This window comes from Chiloscyllium plagiosum, unplaced genomic scaffold (assembly GCF_037043375.1).
Source record: "Chiloscyllium plagiosum isolate Xiang-an unplaced genomic scaffold, Cpla_swu_hap1 HiC_scaffold_6, whole genome shotgun sequence".
NCBI classification, from domain to species: Eukaryota; Metazoa; Chordata; class Chondrichthyes; order Orectolobiformes; family Hemiscylliidae; genus Chiloscyllium; species Chiloscyllium plagiosum.
The window spans coordinates 63141636-63160797 of NW_028270144.1; the positions used below are offsets into that span (position 1 = coordinate 63141636).

Genomic DNA, 19162 nt, shown 5'->3' on the forward strand with positions numbered 1-19162 from the left:
AAATTGGCAAAGCACAAGTGATTCTCAAATACCAAACACCTATCCATCCCCAATTTTAACCACTCTACCACTAAGTTACCAAGCCAACCACCCCGTGGCTCAACACTTTAACTCCCCCTCCCACTCCACCAAGGACATGCAGGTCCTTGGACTTCTCCATCGCCAGACCATAGCAACACGATGGTTGGAGGAAGAGCGCCTCATCTTCCGCCTAGGATCCCTCCAACCACAAGGGATGAACTCATTTCTCCAGTTTCCTCATTTCCCCTCCCCCCACCTTGTCTCAGTCAAATCCCTCGAACTCAGCACCTCCTTCCTAACCTGCAATCTTCTTCCTGACCTCTCCGCCCCCACCCCCACTCCAGCCTATCACCCTCACCTTGACCTCCTTCCACCTATCGCATTTCCAACGCCCCTCCCCACCTTTTATCTTAGCCTGCTGGACACACTTTCCTCATTCCTGAAGAAGGGCTCATGCCTGAAAAGTCGATTCTCCTGCTCCTTGGATGCTGCCTGACCTGCTGCGCTTTTCCAGCAACACATTTTCAGCAACTTTTCAGATGTCCAATACCTAGGCATTGTAAACGCTCCAAACTTCACTGGCTCCCTACTACCATCCTCAAAACATCGTTGACTTTTTTTCAATCAACCATCATTAATATTTTTTTCATGTCGTCCAGTGCAAAAATTCTGCTTAATAATGCTCCCGAGAAGTAATTTGTTAAAGACAGCTATAAAAATACAACTGTTGTTTTGGAGGCAAACCTCATGGCCAGGATGAGATGGAAGATAGTCTGAGGAGAAAAAAAAGGAAATAAGTGAAGGATAGATGCCAGAGTAAGCAAGAGGGACGGGGTAGCAGCTGAAGGGGTTAGAATAGACACTCTCTCACCTAGTAACTAAGAAGTCCATGAGTTTGTGTTCTTTCAGGTAGTCTGGGCATCATTAGCAATGCCAACATTTGTTGTCCATGTCGAACTGTCCTTGAACTGAATGACTTCCTAGGCTATTTTAGAGCACAATTAAAAGTCAACCACATTGCATGTTTGATGTCACATGTAGGCAAACCAGGTAACGATGGCAGATTTCCTTCCCTTATGGACATTAGAGAACTGAGGAAGGGGTTTTTCCCGAAACGTCGATTTTACTGCTCCTTGGATGCTGCCTGAAGTGCTGTGCTCTTCCAGCACCACTAATCCAGAATCTGGTTTCCCGCATCTGCAGTCATTGTTTTTACCTAGAGAACTAGATGGACTCACTATGTCAAGTTTTTAAATGCCAGACTTTAATTGAATTTAAATTGCATGGCTGCTACAGGCCTCTGCATTACTCCTTGAATTTATTAGAGGACGAAGTACACAGGGGTACTTGTGAGAAAGCTTCTCTTACAAACTAAGCCTTATCTTTGCATTCCAGGATGATCTTGACAACTGGGCGGTAGGAACAGGGTACAGTCATAAAAGCCGGAGTAGTACTTAATGTAAAGTAGTCAGATTAGCCCGTGTGGATATCAAAAACGGACACTTTAAAATCTGCACTAGTTAGGCTAGACAACACAAAAATGGGACCGTAAGAGACCCAATGTAACAAACATATGTTTCTTTTAGATACTTGGATCAAGCATTTCACAAGAAGTCTGAAAAAATATATAAAATTAATTACAAATCAAAACACTGCCGATGCTGGATAAATGAGAACAGAAATTGCTGGCATTACTCAGCAAGCAGGTGAATTACTAGACCCGCTGAGTACTTATCGCATTTTTGTTTTTTTTAAATTGAACTCATCGATTTTTTTAAGCCTCAAAACACAACTTTCATTCACTTCTTATGGACCCAAAAGCATTACTTCGCTTGCGGCACCTACATGCGTTTAAAATGAAAACTACTAAATCCCAAACATACATTTAAGATGCATAAGCGCCAACTCAAAATAAACTTACCAACCGACCCGCAACCAGGCACCCGAACATTGTCTCACCAAATATGCCGCCCCTCTCTGATCCGAGCCCAGCTCTCGCCAATCTCTAACATGTCACATATCCTTCTGCCGTCCCCAGCCGCCGCTGCTGGTGCCGCCGCCGCCGCCGCCGATTGAGCTGAGCAGAAGTTTCTGGAAACCTCAATACGCAGCCGCCATAAGGACCGCCCTTTCACCCGGAAATAATTTACGCAGCTGCCAAATACAGCAGCAATGGAGGAGCAGATTTATGGTGTGCAAACTTTGCGTCTTGTCTTATCTTATCTATGTCTGCATTGATTGTTACTTGCGCACCCAAAACAGTTATAGCCAGTAAATTTAAACAAATTGTACTGATTTCGTTGACATTGAAAGTTTATTTTACTTGATTTTAGCTTGCCAGCTAAACATTTCGGCTAAAAATTGCACTGGAAAGCACTCTCCTTAAGTCGACTGTAGTTCGGTGCACGTTGTTTTGTAAAGTTCTCTGTGTCGCACTTGTAAACATTAGGTTTTTGGTTGTAAAGATCGCTATTTTGCAAGGTTGTGCATTAGCCTGGTCGATTGGCTAACCGAAACGGAATTCATCCTGATCCCCTCTTTCGGGTTACGGTTTGTCACATAGATTTCCAAGTGTTAAATGCTTGGAGAAATAAATAAGATTTAAAGTTGTTGCCCTGCCCCTCTTTCAGGCAGCGAGCTCATGACCACATACTGAGTGAAACAATGCCTTCAATTCTTTTTAAATTTTTCCTCCAGTTAATTTAAATCACGTAAATCTTTCCGATATTGTTTAACTTAAGACTTCAACTAAATAATGGTTACTAATTACGATAAAATGCACTTTTAAAATAAGAGAAATAATCATAAAATAATAAATAAAAAAGTGGGGGTCACGTGGAGGAGAGAAAGTAAATTAAAGATAAAGAACAAGACTCGTGCAGGATAATGATATCAGGATAATGATAATAATAAGCAGCGTCTGACAGTAAGTGATAGAATGTGTAAAACTAAAAGTACACCAGCCAATAGAAATAGAGTTTGATGGTAAAAGGATTTAACTAAAGGTCCTGTGTTTGTTATAAATGTCATAAAGTGGATGAATTAATAACATAAATAGAAATAAATATTTATGTCATTTCAGATTTGCAGCTGGAAGGTGATCAAGACTGGAATTTCATATTTTGAAAGGACAGGCAGCTGAAACAGTGATAGGGTAGTTCTGTTAATTAAGGACAACATTAGTTCAGAAGGTCAAAATGTACAAATTAGTTCACATAGATATAGTAAGAGGTGAGAACCTGAAGGATCATGACTGAGGTACATAGACTGAGAATGTTTCCTCATTGGGAGAATTTGAAACTAATGGTTTCACTACTTTAAAGTTAGGAATCACCCATTTAAATCAGACAACAGGCAATTTTCTTTTCTCTCAGAAGTTACTGAGTACTTGGAACTCTCTTCGTAAAGGCAGTGGAGACAGGGTATTTGAAACTCTTTTGAGGTAGAGGTAGACAAGTGATTTTTAAGTAGGTGGGTGAAAGATTGAGTAGTAGATGGAAATACAGGTTTGAGGTGACAATCAGATCAGCCATGATCATATTTAATGGCAGAGCAGGCTTGAGGGGCTGAACAACGTGCCTACTTCATATATAACAGTATGGTTGCCAGCAGAGGAGTTCAATACTGAAAATACGATAAGTGTAAGGAAACAGAATTAATTAATGGTCTCAGGAAAAAAAAGCCTCTATGCAACAGAACTAAACTTACACTCAGCTTGAGTCTCAGAAGTGTGGGTCTAAGATTGTCTTAAACTTAAAAGGCAATTACAAGTGTACTGCAAAAATATCTTAATAATAAGGAAACAAAGAAGCATTTAAGCAACTATTTAACTTAGGAAAGATACATTCCATTAAGAAAGCAAACTCTGAGAAGAGGACACCATCATAACTAAGGAAGTTCTGGATATGTTAAATTGAAAGAAAAAAAACAAATACTATGAAGATTATTCATAAGGTCATAAGATTGGACAGATGTTAAAAAACAAAAAAAAAAAGAACTTAAGTCAGAGATAGAAATATATAAATAGGTGGCCAGAGTTTCTACAAACAGATGTGGCCAGTGACAATGTTCCTAGCTCTGGCAAAGATGTCCCAGGTTCAAGTCCCATCTGCTTTAAGGTGTATGATGATGCACTGCAACAGTTTTTTTTTGTGATAAGAAGGTAACAAGTAACTAAAGTGGAGGCTAATCTCTTAAAGGGAGAGACTGGGAAATAAAAAAAAAAGTAGAAGTGTTTAACAGATATTTTGGATCTCTTCACTGCAGGAGCCAAAAAAAACTGCCCAACATACTTGAAAATCAGCGAAGATGGAGGAACTTAAAACAATTACATTTATCAGGGAAACACGAGGAATAGTATAATGCAAGCTAACAAGTTTCTTGTACCTAATGGCCAGTATCTTAGGGTATTAAAAAAAATGACTGCAGAGAAAGTGTCGCCCCATTTCCCCCTTCAGTCAAAGCAAAATGCTCAGAGATGCAGTAGAGTTTTACCTCCTCCATCTTTATTCTTGTCCCTGGAGGGAGAGACAGCAATTGTCCATGTGCACAGAGACATGAGTTCTTGGTCTTCCCTGAAAGAGCAGTTTCTCAATGAACTATATAGTCATTTTACAGGGAGGAGCATCCACATAAGGCAATATACATATTAGTTGGGTGAAAGAATATCAATAGCCTAGACAAAGCCCTTTACTGTTATACAATGAATGTTCTTAACCTTGTTAACTGGATTCATACAATGGATGCTTTTCCCCTTATTAGCTGATCTTGCATACTGAATACTTCCAATATTGTTAAATGGCTCTATATAATGACTGCTTTTCTATCTTGTTAACCCATTACCCTTGTCTCCAGCACCCCATTATTACCTGCAAGTTCTTATCTGATCTGAGTCATGCTCTGCTGAACCTCTTATTCCACAAAACTCAATTTAACTCTTTCCCTGCCTGCTTATATCCATACACATTCTGATTAGGAGATGCATTGCTTGGGATATTGCAAAATTCGCTACATTCAGGAACAGTTCCAGCAGCTCATCACAAATGTAACCCTTCTATTCAACGAAGGAAGGTAACAGACAACAGTAAACTAGGCCAGTAAACCTAGTGAGTCAAAGAAAAATGCTGGAATTCATAAAGGAACTTGAGTTCCTTTGGCAAGGATTCTGTGCCTGCAGGAAATGCCCCTCAGTGGGCAAATCACACCTTTCAGTCCAGTAGCAAGGTCTAATATTCGAATACTGAGGTCCCATTCACCGCATATAGAGAGATTGGATCATAAACAGGAAGCAGAGAATAAGGATAATTGAGTAATATTTATGATTTGGAGGTGCCAATGTTCGACTGGGGTGTAGAAAGATAAGCAAAGAGGAGACATGAGAAGTTGTTGGCAGATAGGATCAGGGAAAACCCTAAGCTTTCTGTGAGGAATAGAAGAGATAAAAGAATGACTGCACTAAGATTAGGGCCAATCAAAGACAGTAGTAGGAAATTGCGCATGGAGTCAAATGAGATAGATGTAGAGACAGCCCTAATAATTGTAGACCAGTGAGCCTTACTCCAGTTGTGGGTAGTGTTGGAAAAGGTTATAAGAGTTAGGATTCATAATCATTTTGAAAGGAATAAGTTGATTAGGGATAGTTGACATGGTTTTGTGAAGGGTAGTTCGTGCCTCACAAACCTTATTGAGTACTTTGAGGTGACCAAACAGGTGGATGAGGGTAAAGTCGCTGATGTGTATATGAATTTCAATAAGGTGTTTGATAAGGTTCCCCACGGCAGATTATTGCACAAAATATGGAGGCATGGGATTGAGCATGATTTAGCGATTTGGATCAGAAATTGGCTAGCTGAAAGAAGACAGAAGGTGGTGGTTAATGGGAAATGTTCATCTTGGAGTTCAGTTACTAGTGGTGTACCGCAAGGATCTGTTGTGGGTCCACTGCTGTTTGTCATTTTTTTTAAGAAACCAGGCTATAGTCCAACAGACTTATTTGGAAGCACTAGCTTTCGGAGTGCTGCTCCTTCATCTGTTAGTTATCGACTGATGAGGGAGCAGAATGCCAAAAGCCAGTGCTTCGAAAAAAACATGTTGGACTTTAATCTGGCATTGTGTGATTATTAATTGAGTAATTTTTAGGTTTGCAAGTTGTTGAGCGGTGTAGCATGGGGATCAGTGCTGGGCCTGATCTTCTACAAGCGATATCAATTACTTGGTTGAATGAAATTAAATTTGCTGATGACATAAGATAGACATAAAGTGAATTGTCAAAGAGTATAAAGAGTTGACAAAGGGATTTTGAGTAAGCAGGCAAAGAATTGACAGAGTATAAATGGAAAAACAAACTTCTCCACTTTGTTAGGCGGAATGGACAAGTAGTCTGTTATTCAACTGGCATGAGATAGCCGAACTCTTAAGATTCTAGTATATTAATCATAAAAGGTTAGTGTACTGGTACAGCAAGTAATTAAGAAGTCAAATGGAATGTTGGTGTTTATTGCAAGGAAAATAATTTAAAATGGGAAATTGTTGCTTTAGCTGTGAAGAGCATTGGTAAAGCTGCATTAATGCTGTTTTTGGTCATAGAGTCATAGAGATGTACAGCATGGAAACAGACCGTTCGGTCCAACCTGTCCACACCGACCAGCTATCCCAATCCAATCTCGTCCCAGCTGCCAGCACCCGGTCCATATCCCTCCAAACCCATATTCATATACCCATCCAAATGCCTCTTAAATGTTGCAATTGTACCAGCCCCCACCACATCCTCTGGCAGCTCATTCCATACACGTACCACCCTCTGCATGAAAAAGTTGCCCCTTCGGTCTCTTTTATATCTTTCCCCTCTCACCCTAAACCTATGCCCTCTAGTTCTGGACTCCCCAACCCCAGGGAAAAGACTTTGTCTATTTATCCTATCCATGCCCCTCAATTTTGTAAACCTGTATAAGGTCACCCCTCAGCCTCCGATGCTCCAGGGAAAACAGCCCCAACCTGTTCAGCCTCTCCCTATAGTTCAAATCCTCCAACCCTGGCAACATCCTTGTAAATCTTTTCTGAACCCTTTCAAGTTTCACAACATCTTTCCGATAGGAAGGAGACCAGAATTGCACGCAATATGCCAACAGTGGCCTAACCAATGTCCTGTCCAGCCACAACATGGCCTCCCAACTCCTGTACTCAATACTCTGACCAATAAAGGAAAGCACACCAAACACCTTCTTCACTATCCTATCTACCTGCGACTCCACTTTCAAGGAGCTATGAACCTGCACTCAAAGGTCTCTTTGTTCAGCAACACTCCCTAGGACCTTACCATTAAGTGTATAAGTCCTGCTAAGATTTGCATTCCCAAAATGCAGCACCTCACATTTATCTGAATTAAACTCCACCTGCCACTTCCTGCCATTGGCCCATCTTGTCCAGATCCTGTTGTAAGCTGAGGTAACCCTCTTTACTGTCCACTACACCTCCAATTTCGGTGTCATCTGCAAACTTACTAACTGTACCTCTTATGTTCGCATCCAAATCATTTATGTAAATGACAAAAAGTAGAGGGCCCAGCACCGATCCTTGTGGCACTCCACTGGTCACAGGCCTCCAGTCTGAAAAACAACCCTCCGCCACCACCCTCTGTTTTCTACCTTTGAGCCAGTTCTGTATCCAGATGGCTAGTTCTCCCTTTCTCGAAGAAAATGATTACATTAGAGGAGGTTCACTTGACTGATTTTGTGGCATAACAAGGTCATCTTATGAGGAAAGGTTTTAGCAAGGTAGCACAAGTTTAGAAGAATGAGGTGATCTTATTGAAGCAAATATCCTGAGAGAACTTGGTGTCAGTGCTGAGAAGATATTTCCCCTTGTGAGGCAGTCGAGAACCAAGGGTCAGAGTTTATAAATTAGGTTTCTCCCATTTAAGATTGAGTTAAGAAAGCATTTTTCTCTTGCAGGTTGTCAATCTGTGGAATTCTGTTTCCAGAGTAGTGCAAGCTGATCCATTGAATTTCTTCAACAAGAAATATAGGATTATTGGGGGTAAACAGGGAAGTTGAGATCCAATTCAGTTCAGCTATGATCTACATAAGATGCTCAAGGTATTGGATGACAAACCTCTGCTATGCCTTGTTTCCCTGTGTTTAGTATAGGGAACTCATCGGAAAGAAGTGCTGAGGTGACCTACATCCACACCCTGGATTTGCAGTGGTATTGGCAACACCACCATCATCATTCCCTGTTTATTACCAAGCCAGTTATCAAAGTCTTGCCTTAAATCACATGATTATGGGTTCAATTTGCACTCCATGGCAAGTACCATCTTTTGAATGAGACATTAACCAAATTCGGAGGTGCCGGTGTTGGACTGGGGTGTACAAAGTTAAAAATCACAACACCAGGTTACAGTTCAACAGATTTATTTGGAAGCACTAGCTTTCTGAGCCCAATTATCTACTTACATTTTTCTCACATTCTTCTCTCCATAGCAACATTCAAACTCCTGGAACCATAGGCACAAACAGAATTCAGAGAACATGCAACTGAACAGGCAGATTCTTGAACTGATCTTTGGGCACAAGGGAACAAAGGAGCTGATGAGTGCAGCCTTGAGGAGCCATATGGTCTCCTTCAACTATATTATGAGGTCTGTCCTACAAAGAACTCTGCTGAAACATTTGCTAATTAATCCAAGTTTAGGTCAGCATTTATGGTGTTTTACATTATCAAGACAGAGTCGATTAGTTAAGACTGAGATGAGGAACAAGCTCTTCCCTCAAGAGAATTGAGAATGTTTAGTCATGGAGATGTACAACACAGAAACATAACCCTTTGGTCCAACCCATCCATATATTCGAACTTGATCAAGTCCCATTTGCCAGCACATGGTCCATATCCCTCTAAACCCATTCATTTGCCTCTTAAATGTTGCAACAGTACCAGCCTCCACCACTTCCTCTGGCAGCTCATTCCATACATGCACAACTCTCTGCATGGAAAGGTTGTCCCTTGGGTTCCTTTTACATCTCCCCACATCAGGGAAAAGATCTTGCCTATTTACCCTATCCATGCCCTTCACTCCTCAGTCTTTGGCGCTCCAGAGAAAACAGCCCTAGCCGATTCAACCTCTCCCTATAGCTCACTCCTCCAACCCTGGCAACATCCTTGTAAATCTTTTCTGAACCCTTTCAAGTTTCACAACATCCTTCTAATAGGAAGACCAAAATTGCATGCAATATTCCAAAAGTGACCTAACAAATGTCCTGTACAGCCGCAACATGACCTCCCAACTCCTATACTCAATACTCTGACCAAAAGGAAAGCATACCATACAGCTTCTTCACTTGGGTGGAGACCTTATTCCTTATGGAAAGTATAGTTTCAGCATTTATTCCTAAAGGAGTAAAAGTAAAAGGTATTGCTGCAACTGTACATGCAATTAGAGAGACCACACCTGGACCACATAGAATTTTGTTCCACTTACTGTGTGTTTCAAGACATCCAATACCACCACTCTGTTAAATGGACATTTTTCAAGATGTCACCATCTTACTGGAAGGATATATTGCTTTGGGGGTAGTTCAGAGGAAATTCACTCGATTGATTCCAGAGGTGAGGGCTTTGTCTTATGAAGAGAGTTTGAGCAGCTTAGACCTATACTCCCTGGAGTTTAGAAGAATGAGAGGAGATCTGATTGAAGTAGATAAAGATGCTAAAAGGGATTCACAAAGTAGACATGTTTCCTCGTGAGACAATCTAGTGCAGAAGATCATACTTTTAGATTAAGGGGTAGAAGATTTTAAAACAGATGATATGATGTTACCTCTTCCCAAAGAGTCATGAATCTGTGGAATTGAATACCCCCAAAGTACAGCGGATGCTAGGTCATTGAGAAAAAATTGAGGAGGTAGACAGCTTTGTATTCAATAAGGGGCTGAAGGGTTATGAACAGCAGGCAGGAAAGTAGAGTTGAAGCCAAGATGAGATCAGTCATGATTGTATCAAACGGCAGAGCAGGCTCAGAGGCTGAATTGCCTACTCCAGCTATAATGGCATAGGGGATAAAAAAAAGTGTTTGATGCTAATTAGTCATGATAACGCAATGCCAGCTGTTATTTAGAGATCTAACTTAAACAGTTATTAATTGAAAATAAAATGTATAAACCATACTTTAAATTTAACCAACATAAAAAATATTTATTGACAATAGAATAAAAGCAACAGGCAGCACAAAGGGAAAAAGTCAACTACACAGTACACTTTAGCAGATACACACAAAGTTTCATTGACAATACGATTGGGAAAATGAGCTGAGAAAATATCAAATGTCACTGGTGCACAGAGTATGCTAAATTCAGTCATTTTGGAACATGATTAATATTGTTTATCGAAGTCGATCCCAGCGCCAGATGGTTGCATCATCACATACAGCGATAAGAATACTGCTATCTCTGCTAAAACTGGTTTGTCGTATGGCTGCAGTGCATTTTGGATAAGCCAACGTTGTACATCTAAAAAAAAAACACAATTATAATATAAAATAGCTGAAAGCTTAATTACAATATCAAAAAGGTGCAACAGTCAACAGTGCTGGTATTTGCAAAAGCTAAGTTAGGAAATATACCTGGTTCTCTCCAGGATCTAAGCTCTAATTTCAGCTGGACAAAAATTATGACATTCCCTTACTCAAAATTCTAGAAGATCTCAGCTTCAAATCGGTGCAAGCAGTTTCTTCTCAAATAAGCAGCTAAGTAATTACAGCAACAGCATCCTGAGAGTGGCTTTACTTGCTGCTTCTCCAGGCAAGTTGCTGCCATCCATAAGGTTTTGAAGATGAGGGGGCAAATAATGAAATCTGCTTCATCTCCATTAATTAAGTTTCAAGGCAAATTAAGAAACTTCTAGAGAACAGACTCCAGGGAAAGTGATAGGCCCATGATTTAAAAATAAAATATCTGGATAACGACTTAATGATTTAACCGTCAACATCAGTGCAGAAGTAGATCTGCATCATTGTTTTCCAGGATTTGAACCCACTGAAAGACTTGGTGGGAGACCTTATTTCTGAAGGAAAGTACAGTTTCAGCATTTATTCCTAATGGAGTAAAAGTGTAAAAGTAGAAATCTTTGCAGCAACTGTGTAAGGAATTAGTGAGACCACACCTGGACCGCGTATAATTTTGTTCCACTTAGTGGAGGGATATATTGTTTTCAGTTGTTGCCTTGACTTTAGCCTAAGTTATTAAGGTAACAAGAAAATACTTACTTAGCCTTATGAGGATCTTCAACTTCAAGATCCCATACATAGAGCTTTCCAACTTGATTGCCTAAAGCCAGCATCTTTAAAGAGAGATTCAGATTTTAATAGATGAATAGTTTTAAATAAATAATTAACACAAGAGGGAAGATTAAGATAACGATGAGATCAACATATTTGAAGATGATATTAAAGAAATAATCAGATATTAGACACCATGGATATTGTGAGATTAAATACAAATCTCAGGATTCAGTAATTAATAGTAACAATCAACTCAACAAACAAGGAGATCCTAACATATGAAATGTCATGGAAAATTACTTGAATCAGAGTGGAGTAACAAAAAGCTACAGTACAGGAATATACTTTTTAATTATATGAACTGAATACTTGAAATATACTCCCATATTCTTCATTTTTACCTTCTGCCAGAAATCCATTGAAAATCGCATATACCATATATCACACTGACTATAATCGAATCTCCCCAGTATGGTCACATTTGATTCATTTGGTTTTATTCTATCAATGTCATCCTCCATTTTGCTAGGCTTCCAGCACACAATGGCATTTTCACAAGACTGAAACAGATAACAATTGTGCATCATTGCTTGTGGTACTTATATATACACACAATTTATTTGACCTACAATTGAATAAAACATAATTGTCAAATTTCGTGACTTTTTTATAACGCTACAACAATTTAAGTTTCAGAACCTTAATAACTTCATGGACTGAAAGAATAAACAGTAACAATTTCTGGAATAAACTGCTTTTCAAGATGAAAGAGGCAAGGAGAAACTATAGTCACAGAGTCATAGAGATGTACAGCATGGAAACAGACCCTACAGTCCAACTTGTCCATTCCAACCAGATATCCTAACCTAATCTAGTCCTATTTACCAGCACTTGGCCTGTACATCTCTAAACCCTTCCAGACGCCGTTTAAAGGTTGTAAATGTACCGGCCTCCTCTGGCAGCTCGTTTCATATACGCACTGAAAAAGGTGGCCTTCAGGTCCCTTTTAAATCTTTCCTCTCTCACCCTAAACCTATGCTCTCTAGTTCTGGACTCCCCCACCCAGGAAAGAGATTTTATATATTATCTTAACCATGCCCCTCATGATTTTATAAACCTCTAGAAGGTCACTCCTCAGCCTCCAATGCTCCAGGGAAAACTGCCCTAACTTATTCAGCATCTCCCTATAGCTCAAATCCTCCAACCATGGCAACATCCTTGTAAATCTTTTCTGAACCTTTTTACGTTTCACAATATCCTTCCATTAGGAGAGAGACCAGAATTGCACACAGTATTCCAGAAGTAGCCTAACCAATGTCCTGTACAGCCACAATATGACGTCCCAACTTGTATACTCAGTGCTCTGACAATAAAGGATAATGTACCAAACGCCTTCCTCACTATCCTATCTTCCTGCGATCTCACTTTCAAGGAGCTATGAATCTGGACTCCAAAGTTTATTTGTTCAGTAACACTCCCCTGGATCTTACCATTAAGTGTACAAATCTTGCCCTGATTTGTCTTTCCAAAAAGCAGCACCTCACATTTATCCAAAGTATACACCCTCTGCCACTCCTCAGCCCATTGGCCCACCTGATCAAGGTCCCGTTGTACTCTGAGGTAACCTTCTTCACTGTCCACCACACCTCCAATTTTGGTGTCATTTGCAAACTTACTAAATATTCCTCCTACGTTCACATCCAAATTATTTATATAAATGACGAAAAGCAGTGGACGCAGCACCGATTCTTGTGACACACCACTAATCACAGGCCTCCCGCCTGAAACTCAACCCTCCACCACCACGCTCTGTCTTCTACCTTTGAACCAGTTTTGTATCCAAATGACACGTTCTCCCTGTATTCCATGAGATCTAACCTTGGTATCCAGTCTACCATGAGGAACCTTGTTGAATGCCTTACTGAAATCCATAAACATCACATCCACCACTCTACCCTCATCAATCCTCTTTGTTACTTCTTCAAAAAACACTCAGTCAAGTTCATGAGACATGATTTCCCATGCATAAAGCCAGTTGACTATCCCTAATCAGTCCTTGCCTTTCCAAACACACGTAAATCCTGTCCCTCAGAATTGCCTCCTCCAACAACCAATGTAAGGCTCACTGGTCTATAGTTCCCTTGCTTTTCCTTACTTCATAAGTTCCTTTTCATCAAAATCCTTAACACTATCACAGTCCTAGTCTATGTTTGGAAAGTTAAAATCCCCTAACATTACCATGTTTGTTTCAACTTACATCAATTAATTAATTTCCATATTTATGGGAATCGACAAAGATAATTTGGAGAAGTTTTACAAAGCTTTTCTTATTGTGATTATACTGGAGCAAATTTTAAAGTTTGTGGTATGACATTATTGATGATTTGGTAGATTTGGTCATCCCAATATGGATTACACTTGTGTAGACCATATGTCTGCAGCTTGCCATCTTATCAGAAATAGCTCATGTTACATTTGGGGTTAGCTGTCAATTTAACACTCCTTTTCCTTCAATTAACCCCTTTACTTCAGGATATTACACCGACTGGCAGATTTGATTCCCATTTATCACAAGGCAGCAGATTATCAAGCAATGTTATGTCCTTTCTCCGAGGAAACAGCTTGTTAATGTTGTTTCTTCCTGAGGTTGGTTAATTTATAAGTCTCTTTTAATTACTTTGTAACAAAGCTGATAGGTATAGGGAATGCTGGATGACTAGAGAAATTGAGGTTTTGGTTAAAAAGGAATCATATGTCAAGTATAGACAGCAGAGATTGAGTGAATCCTTAGAGTATAAAGGCAGTAAGAGGGAAATCAAAAGGGGGACACAAGATAGCTTTGGCAAATATGGTTAAGAAGAAACAAAAGGGATTCTACAAATACAAGAACAACAAAAGGGAGAATAAGGAGAGAATGGGTTCCCTCAAAGCTTAGCAAGGCAGCCTATGTGTGGAACCGTAGGAGATGGGAGAGATACTAAATGAGTATTGTACATCCAGTTCGTAGTGTGCAGAAGGACATGGAAGATACAGGATATGGGGAAATAGATGATGACCTCTTGAGAAATGGCCATATTACACCAGACAGGAACGGACAGACCAATACACACCAACACCCCAAGGGAACAAAGGGGGGTGCTAGCCCCTGCCCTCACAGAGAGAGACAAGCAGATAATACCCGGACCCGTTTTACATAAACCAATTAGCACCCTATTGTGCGTGCCCTGCAACTCTCCTGGGACGGCAGGAAACAGCCTATTCGCACCTACTCCAGTGATGATGGGGAACCATCATCCCATTCATCCTCAAATCCCACACATCCCGACAACTAAAAGTATATAATATGAAGCTGCGCGCGGGATCAGGAGAGCAGCCGAGATTCGGACCTCGGTTGGTCTCCGCCAGCGTTACTGTAGTAATAAACGTTACCGATTGTTGAACCGCACTCTGGGCTCGGACTGATATCATTTCATCCGCGCTAACAGACTTTAGTAAGGCCTTCGACAGCGTCCTCATGGTAGACTGGGTAGCAAGGTTAGAGCACATGAAATACAGGGAGAACTAGCTATTTGGTTACAGAACTGGCTCAAAGGTAGAAGACAGAGGGTGATGGTGGAGGGTTGTTTTTCCAGACTGGAGGCCTGTGACCAGCAGTGTACCCCAAGGATTGGTGCTGGGTCCACTGCTTTTCGTCATTTATATAATCGGTTTGGATGTGAAATAGGAAGTATAGTTAGTAAGTTTGCAGATGACACCAAGATTGGAGGTGTAGTGGACAGCGAAGAAGATTACCTCAGAGTACAACAGGATCTTGATCAGATGGTCTTCCACCTATCGGAAATATGTTGCGAAATTTCCTTCTGATAGGTGGGTTCAGAAAAGATATTGCCGGGTGGAGGGTTTAAGCTACAGGGAGAGGCTGAATAGACTGGGGCAGTTTTTCCTGGAGCGTCGGAGGCTGAGGGGTGACCTTATAGAGGTTTATAAAATCACCAAGGACATGGATAGGGTGAACAGACAAGGTGTTTTCCCTGGGTTACATAGTTTCGGTTTTATCTTGAAAACACAGCCCTACCCTTGATCCAACCAAAACTATGAATACGATACATGGACAACAATTTGTCATCATCAAACATACTAGACTGAGGCAGCCGAGGCGGCCTATTTTGACAGACCCTCGTTGGTCAAACTACAGCGGATTATGGCACTGCGGTCTGCATTAAATTCCGTGCTCATGCAGACGGCAAAGAAGGAGCAGGCCTTTGCAAAGCAAAGGTTTTACGAGCATGGTGACAAGCCAGGCAAATAATTAGCCTATCTTGCCAGAAAGAGGAGTGCCCCACAGGCCATTACAGCTCGTAGGGACGGGTCCGGGAACCTAACATGGGATTCTAAAAAGATTAATGTGGCGTTCCAGAGATTTTACTCTAAGTTATACCCATTTGAGAATTGTGAGGAGGGGCAGGCCAAAATGGAATTTTTTTTCGGGATCTCAAGCTCTTGCGTGTGACTCCCGAACAACAGTTCTTTCTCAATCCCTATTACCAGAGCAAGAGGTGCAGGAAGCTGTGAGGCAGCTCCAGAGTGGAAAGGCGTCCAGTCCTGATGGACTTCCCAGTGAATTCTAAAAGGAATTTATAATTATACTGTCAGGCCCAATGCTCAACATGTTTAATGATTCATACAGTCATGATTGTCTCCCACCATCTCTGAGAGGGGCCAATATTTCACTTATCCTTGAAAAAGGGAAGGACCCAGAAGACTGTGCTTCGTACAGGTCCATCTCGGTCTTAAATGTGGACTTTAAAATCTTCTCGAAGACTCTCTTGTTAAGGCTGGAGACTCTGTTACCTTCTATTATTAAAGAGGATCAGATGGGCTTTATAAAGGGTCGCAGAACCTCCAATAACGTTTGGAGGCTGCTTAATGTAATTCAAACATGCGAACAGCAGTCAATACAGGGATTGGCGATTTCTTTAGATGCAGAGAAGGCATTTGACATAGTTGACTGGCCGTACCTTTTCTATACTCGAGAGCGGTTTGGTTTGGGCGAAGTCATCATAAGATGGGTAAAGGTTCTCTACGGTGGCCCTCTCGCAGCAGGGTCATCAACTGGGTACGATCAAGCAAATTTAAATATTTTTAGGGGCAGCCGGCACTGCTATCCCCTTTCAGCATTGCTTTTTATGTTGGTGATTGAACCACTGACAGAGGCTATTCGTGGGGATCCCAATATATCAGCTCCAGAAGAGGGTGTCAAAATTATGTAAGATTTCGTTGTATGCAGACAATGTCCTAATTTTTTGACAAATCCAGCAGTTTCAGTGCCTCGCCTGATACAATGCATTCATGCCTTTGGCACTTTTTCAGGATACAAGATTAATTTTGCAAAATCAGAGGCTATGCCTATCGGTGGTCTTACGAAGGAACTAGGTCAAGGGCAACTTTAGATTCCCATTTAGGTAGTCACAGGGGGTTTTTGTGTATTTGGGCATATTCATTACTCCAGTTCTGGACTGGCTGTTCAAAGCCAATTTTATCCAATTATTTGAAAAAATTAAACAAGATCTTCAAAGATGGGAGGCACTTCCAGTCTGGTGGTTGGGTCGGATAGCGCTTATTAAGATGTATATTCCCCTTCGTTTGCTATACCCTATACGGATGCTCCCCCTGATTTTCAATAAACTGGTTTAGCTCCTCTATTGTGCATCGTAAGCGCCCCCTCATTAAATTAACCAAACTGCAGTTGCCTCACAGATTGGGGGGAGTGCTCCTTAAAGACATTAAAAATACCAATTTTAAGCTCGCTTTTGTCCTGTGTGTGAGTGATTGGGTTTGTGGAGATCCTCTTTCAATATGGTAGCTATGAAAGCCTCCCAGGCAAAGTGCCCCCTTACTAGTTTGCTGTTTTTGGATAAAATGAGGACAGTTAGGGAATATTGCTATAACTCAATAGTCATCAATATTGTTAGAGCATGGAGGTCAATTCGGCAGAGGGAAGACAATGTTGGCAAAACATTTTTGTTTACACCTTTAGTGGGTACGCCGGGTTTTCAACCGGGCATGATAGATTCAGGATTTAAACGTTGGGCAGCTAGGGGTGTGTCTTACATGGGCAATTTATTTGAGGGAGACGTAATGATGTCCTTCGATCAGTTACTACAGAAGTACGAATTATATAATAGAGACCTCTTTAGTTTTTTTTCAAGTTAGGAATTTTATTCAAAAAAAGACCACACTTTTGACGGATCCCTGCAAATCCAACATAGAGAGGGGGCGTGCTAAGTGTACACTCTCTGTCAGTACTTTATATCATTGTTTTTGGGGGGTGCCACCTTAGATGAGTTTGATTGACTGTGCAGGATGTGGGAAAGAGAGCTGGGTGTTGAAGTCTCCTCAGAGGCATGGGAGGATATTTGGGAGAATGCAAGGAAGATATAAATTTGTAATAGGACCCATGCTTCACAGGTGAAGATTCTCCACAGGGTCCACTTGGCTCTGGACCGTTTGTCAAAATTTAAACCAGGGGTATCTTCAGCTTGTCCCAAGCGCAAGGTCTGCACGGGCACTCTTACCCATTGTCTTTGGTCTCGCGATAGGTTTCAAACATGTTGGGAGTGCTGTGCGGGCACAATACAGAGGATTTTGGGTGTAAGGGTGGACCCTATCTCTCTCTTTTTGGGCCTGTCCACCGTATTTCCTGCAGATGCGCATTAGAAAAACTTTTCAATATTCTCACGTTCTGTGCAAGAAAGAATATCTTGCTCGGTTGCATATCTGAAAAAAAACCCGGGCCTGTCGGTTTGGCGGAAGATTGTTATGGAGCACATTCCTCTGGATTTTCTCACAAATATGGTACACCACAAAAGTGAGAATTTTTACAACACATGGCAGCGCGTTTTGAAATACCTTGACACAGATTTATCTGCCATACTAAAAAGGGCTTTTACATAGCCATAACGGTTGTGTTTTATGAGTCCAATATCCAGGGAGGAAGAACTGTGAACGTATGAGCGTTTTATTTGGCTGGGCTGAGTTATTACTATTTATTAGTTTGTTGTTGATTATTTATTTAGTTAAATAGCCAGTTTGGGTTTTTTTAAAATTCTATATTTTTCTATATATGTTTACACATTCGTACATGAGGGTGGGTTGAGGATTTGTTTTTTATTTGGATATTTTTTGTACTGTTTTGAATTATACTGTTTTGTACTTGTAATATTAAAAAAATCTATTTTTTCAATTAAAATATATTTTAAAAAAACATACTAGACTGGGAGAAACATACCACCTAATTGACAGTATACTCACTGGCATCAAATTTACCAGGGAGAAAGAGAATAACCACTAACTTGCATTCCTAAATGTTACCGTAGAACGGATGATCAACGGAGGATTTACAACCAAAGTAGACAGGAAACCCACCCACACCAAACAGAGCCTCAATTACAATAGCAACCACCTCAACGTCCACAACTGGAGCTGTGTCAAGACCCTATTCAAAAGAGTCGTGACACACTGCAACACAATTGTGCAAAGAAGAGGAACACTAACAATGGATACTTGATCAGCTTTGTTCGCTGATGCCCGTCCAAGAGACAATACCAAGAAGACAATGTACCTACCAACACACTGACTACCTTACGCTATGTGAAGAACATATCAGAATTAACGACTAGGCTGTTACGACCACTAGGTATTATGGTGGAACACCAACCTACAGCCACACTATGCCAGCTATGTACCAAGCTTAAGGACCCCATAACTACAGCATGCAGGACGAACAAAGTATACAAAATCCCTTGCAACAACTACTATATCAGACAAACAGGTAGAAACCTAGTCATCCGCCTTCACAGACACCAACTG

General features: G+C 40.8%; 2 protein-coding genes and 1 long non-coding RNA gene across 6 annotated transcripts in view; 1 reads left to right on the forward strand and 2 right to left on the reverse strand.

The window, feature by feature from the left end:
* The window catches only part of hikeshi (heat shock protein nuclear import factor hikeshi), a 44354-nt gene extending 42229 nt beyond the window's left edge, over positions 1 to 2125 (reverse strand). Inside the window, exon 1 of one of the 3 annotated variants that reach the window (XM_087988042.1) lies at positions 1981 to 2125. Coding sequence is in view for 1 of the 3 variants with exons in the window: in XM_043691576.2 (XP_043547511.1) it covers positions 1943 to 1972 (30 nt within the window). In the remaining 2 variants the exon portion in view is untranslated. Of the gene's footprint in view, positions 1 to 892; positions 914 to 1942 lie in introns of those variants that run through there. The other 2 variants (XM_043691576.2, XM_087988043.1) reach the window with 2 other exon arrangements.
* Positions 2126 to 3108: 983 nt separating this feature from the next.
* LOC122550606 (uncharacterized) overlaps positions 3109 to 19162 on the forward strand; it is a 65245-nt gene continuing 49191 nt past the window's right edge. The window contains exons 1-2 of the long non-coding RNA XR_015757423.1: positions 3109 to 3279; positions 8502 to 8659. This is a non-coding gene — a long non-coding RNA (uncharacterized LOC122550606). The remainder of the gene's footprint in view (positions 3280 to 8501; positions 8660 to 19162) is intronic.
* eed (embryonic ectoderm development) overlaps positions 10183 to 19162 on the reverse strand; it is a 41539-nt gene continuing 32559 nt past the window's right edge. For both annotated transcript variants that reach the window (XM_043691574.2, XM_043691573.2), the window contains 3 exons: positions 11695 to 11853; positions 11279 to 11352; positions 10183 to 10523 (listed from right to left, as the gene is read on the reverse strand). In XM_043691574.2, the coding sequence (XP_043547509.1) occupies positions 10397 to 10523; positions 11279 to 11352; positions 11695 to 11853 (360 nt within the window). In that variant the 3' untranslated portion in view covers positions 10183 to 10396. The remainder of the gene's footprint in view (positions 10524 to 11278; positions 11353 to 11694; positions 11854 to 19162) is intronic.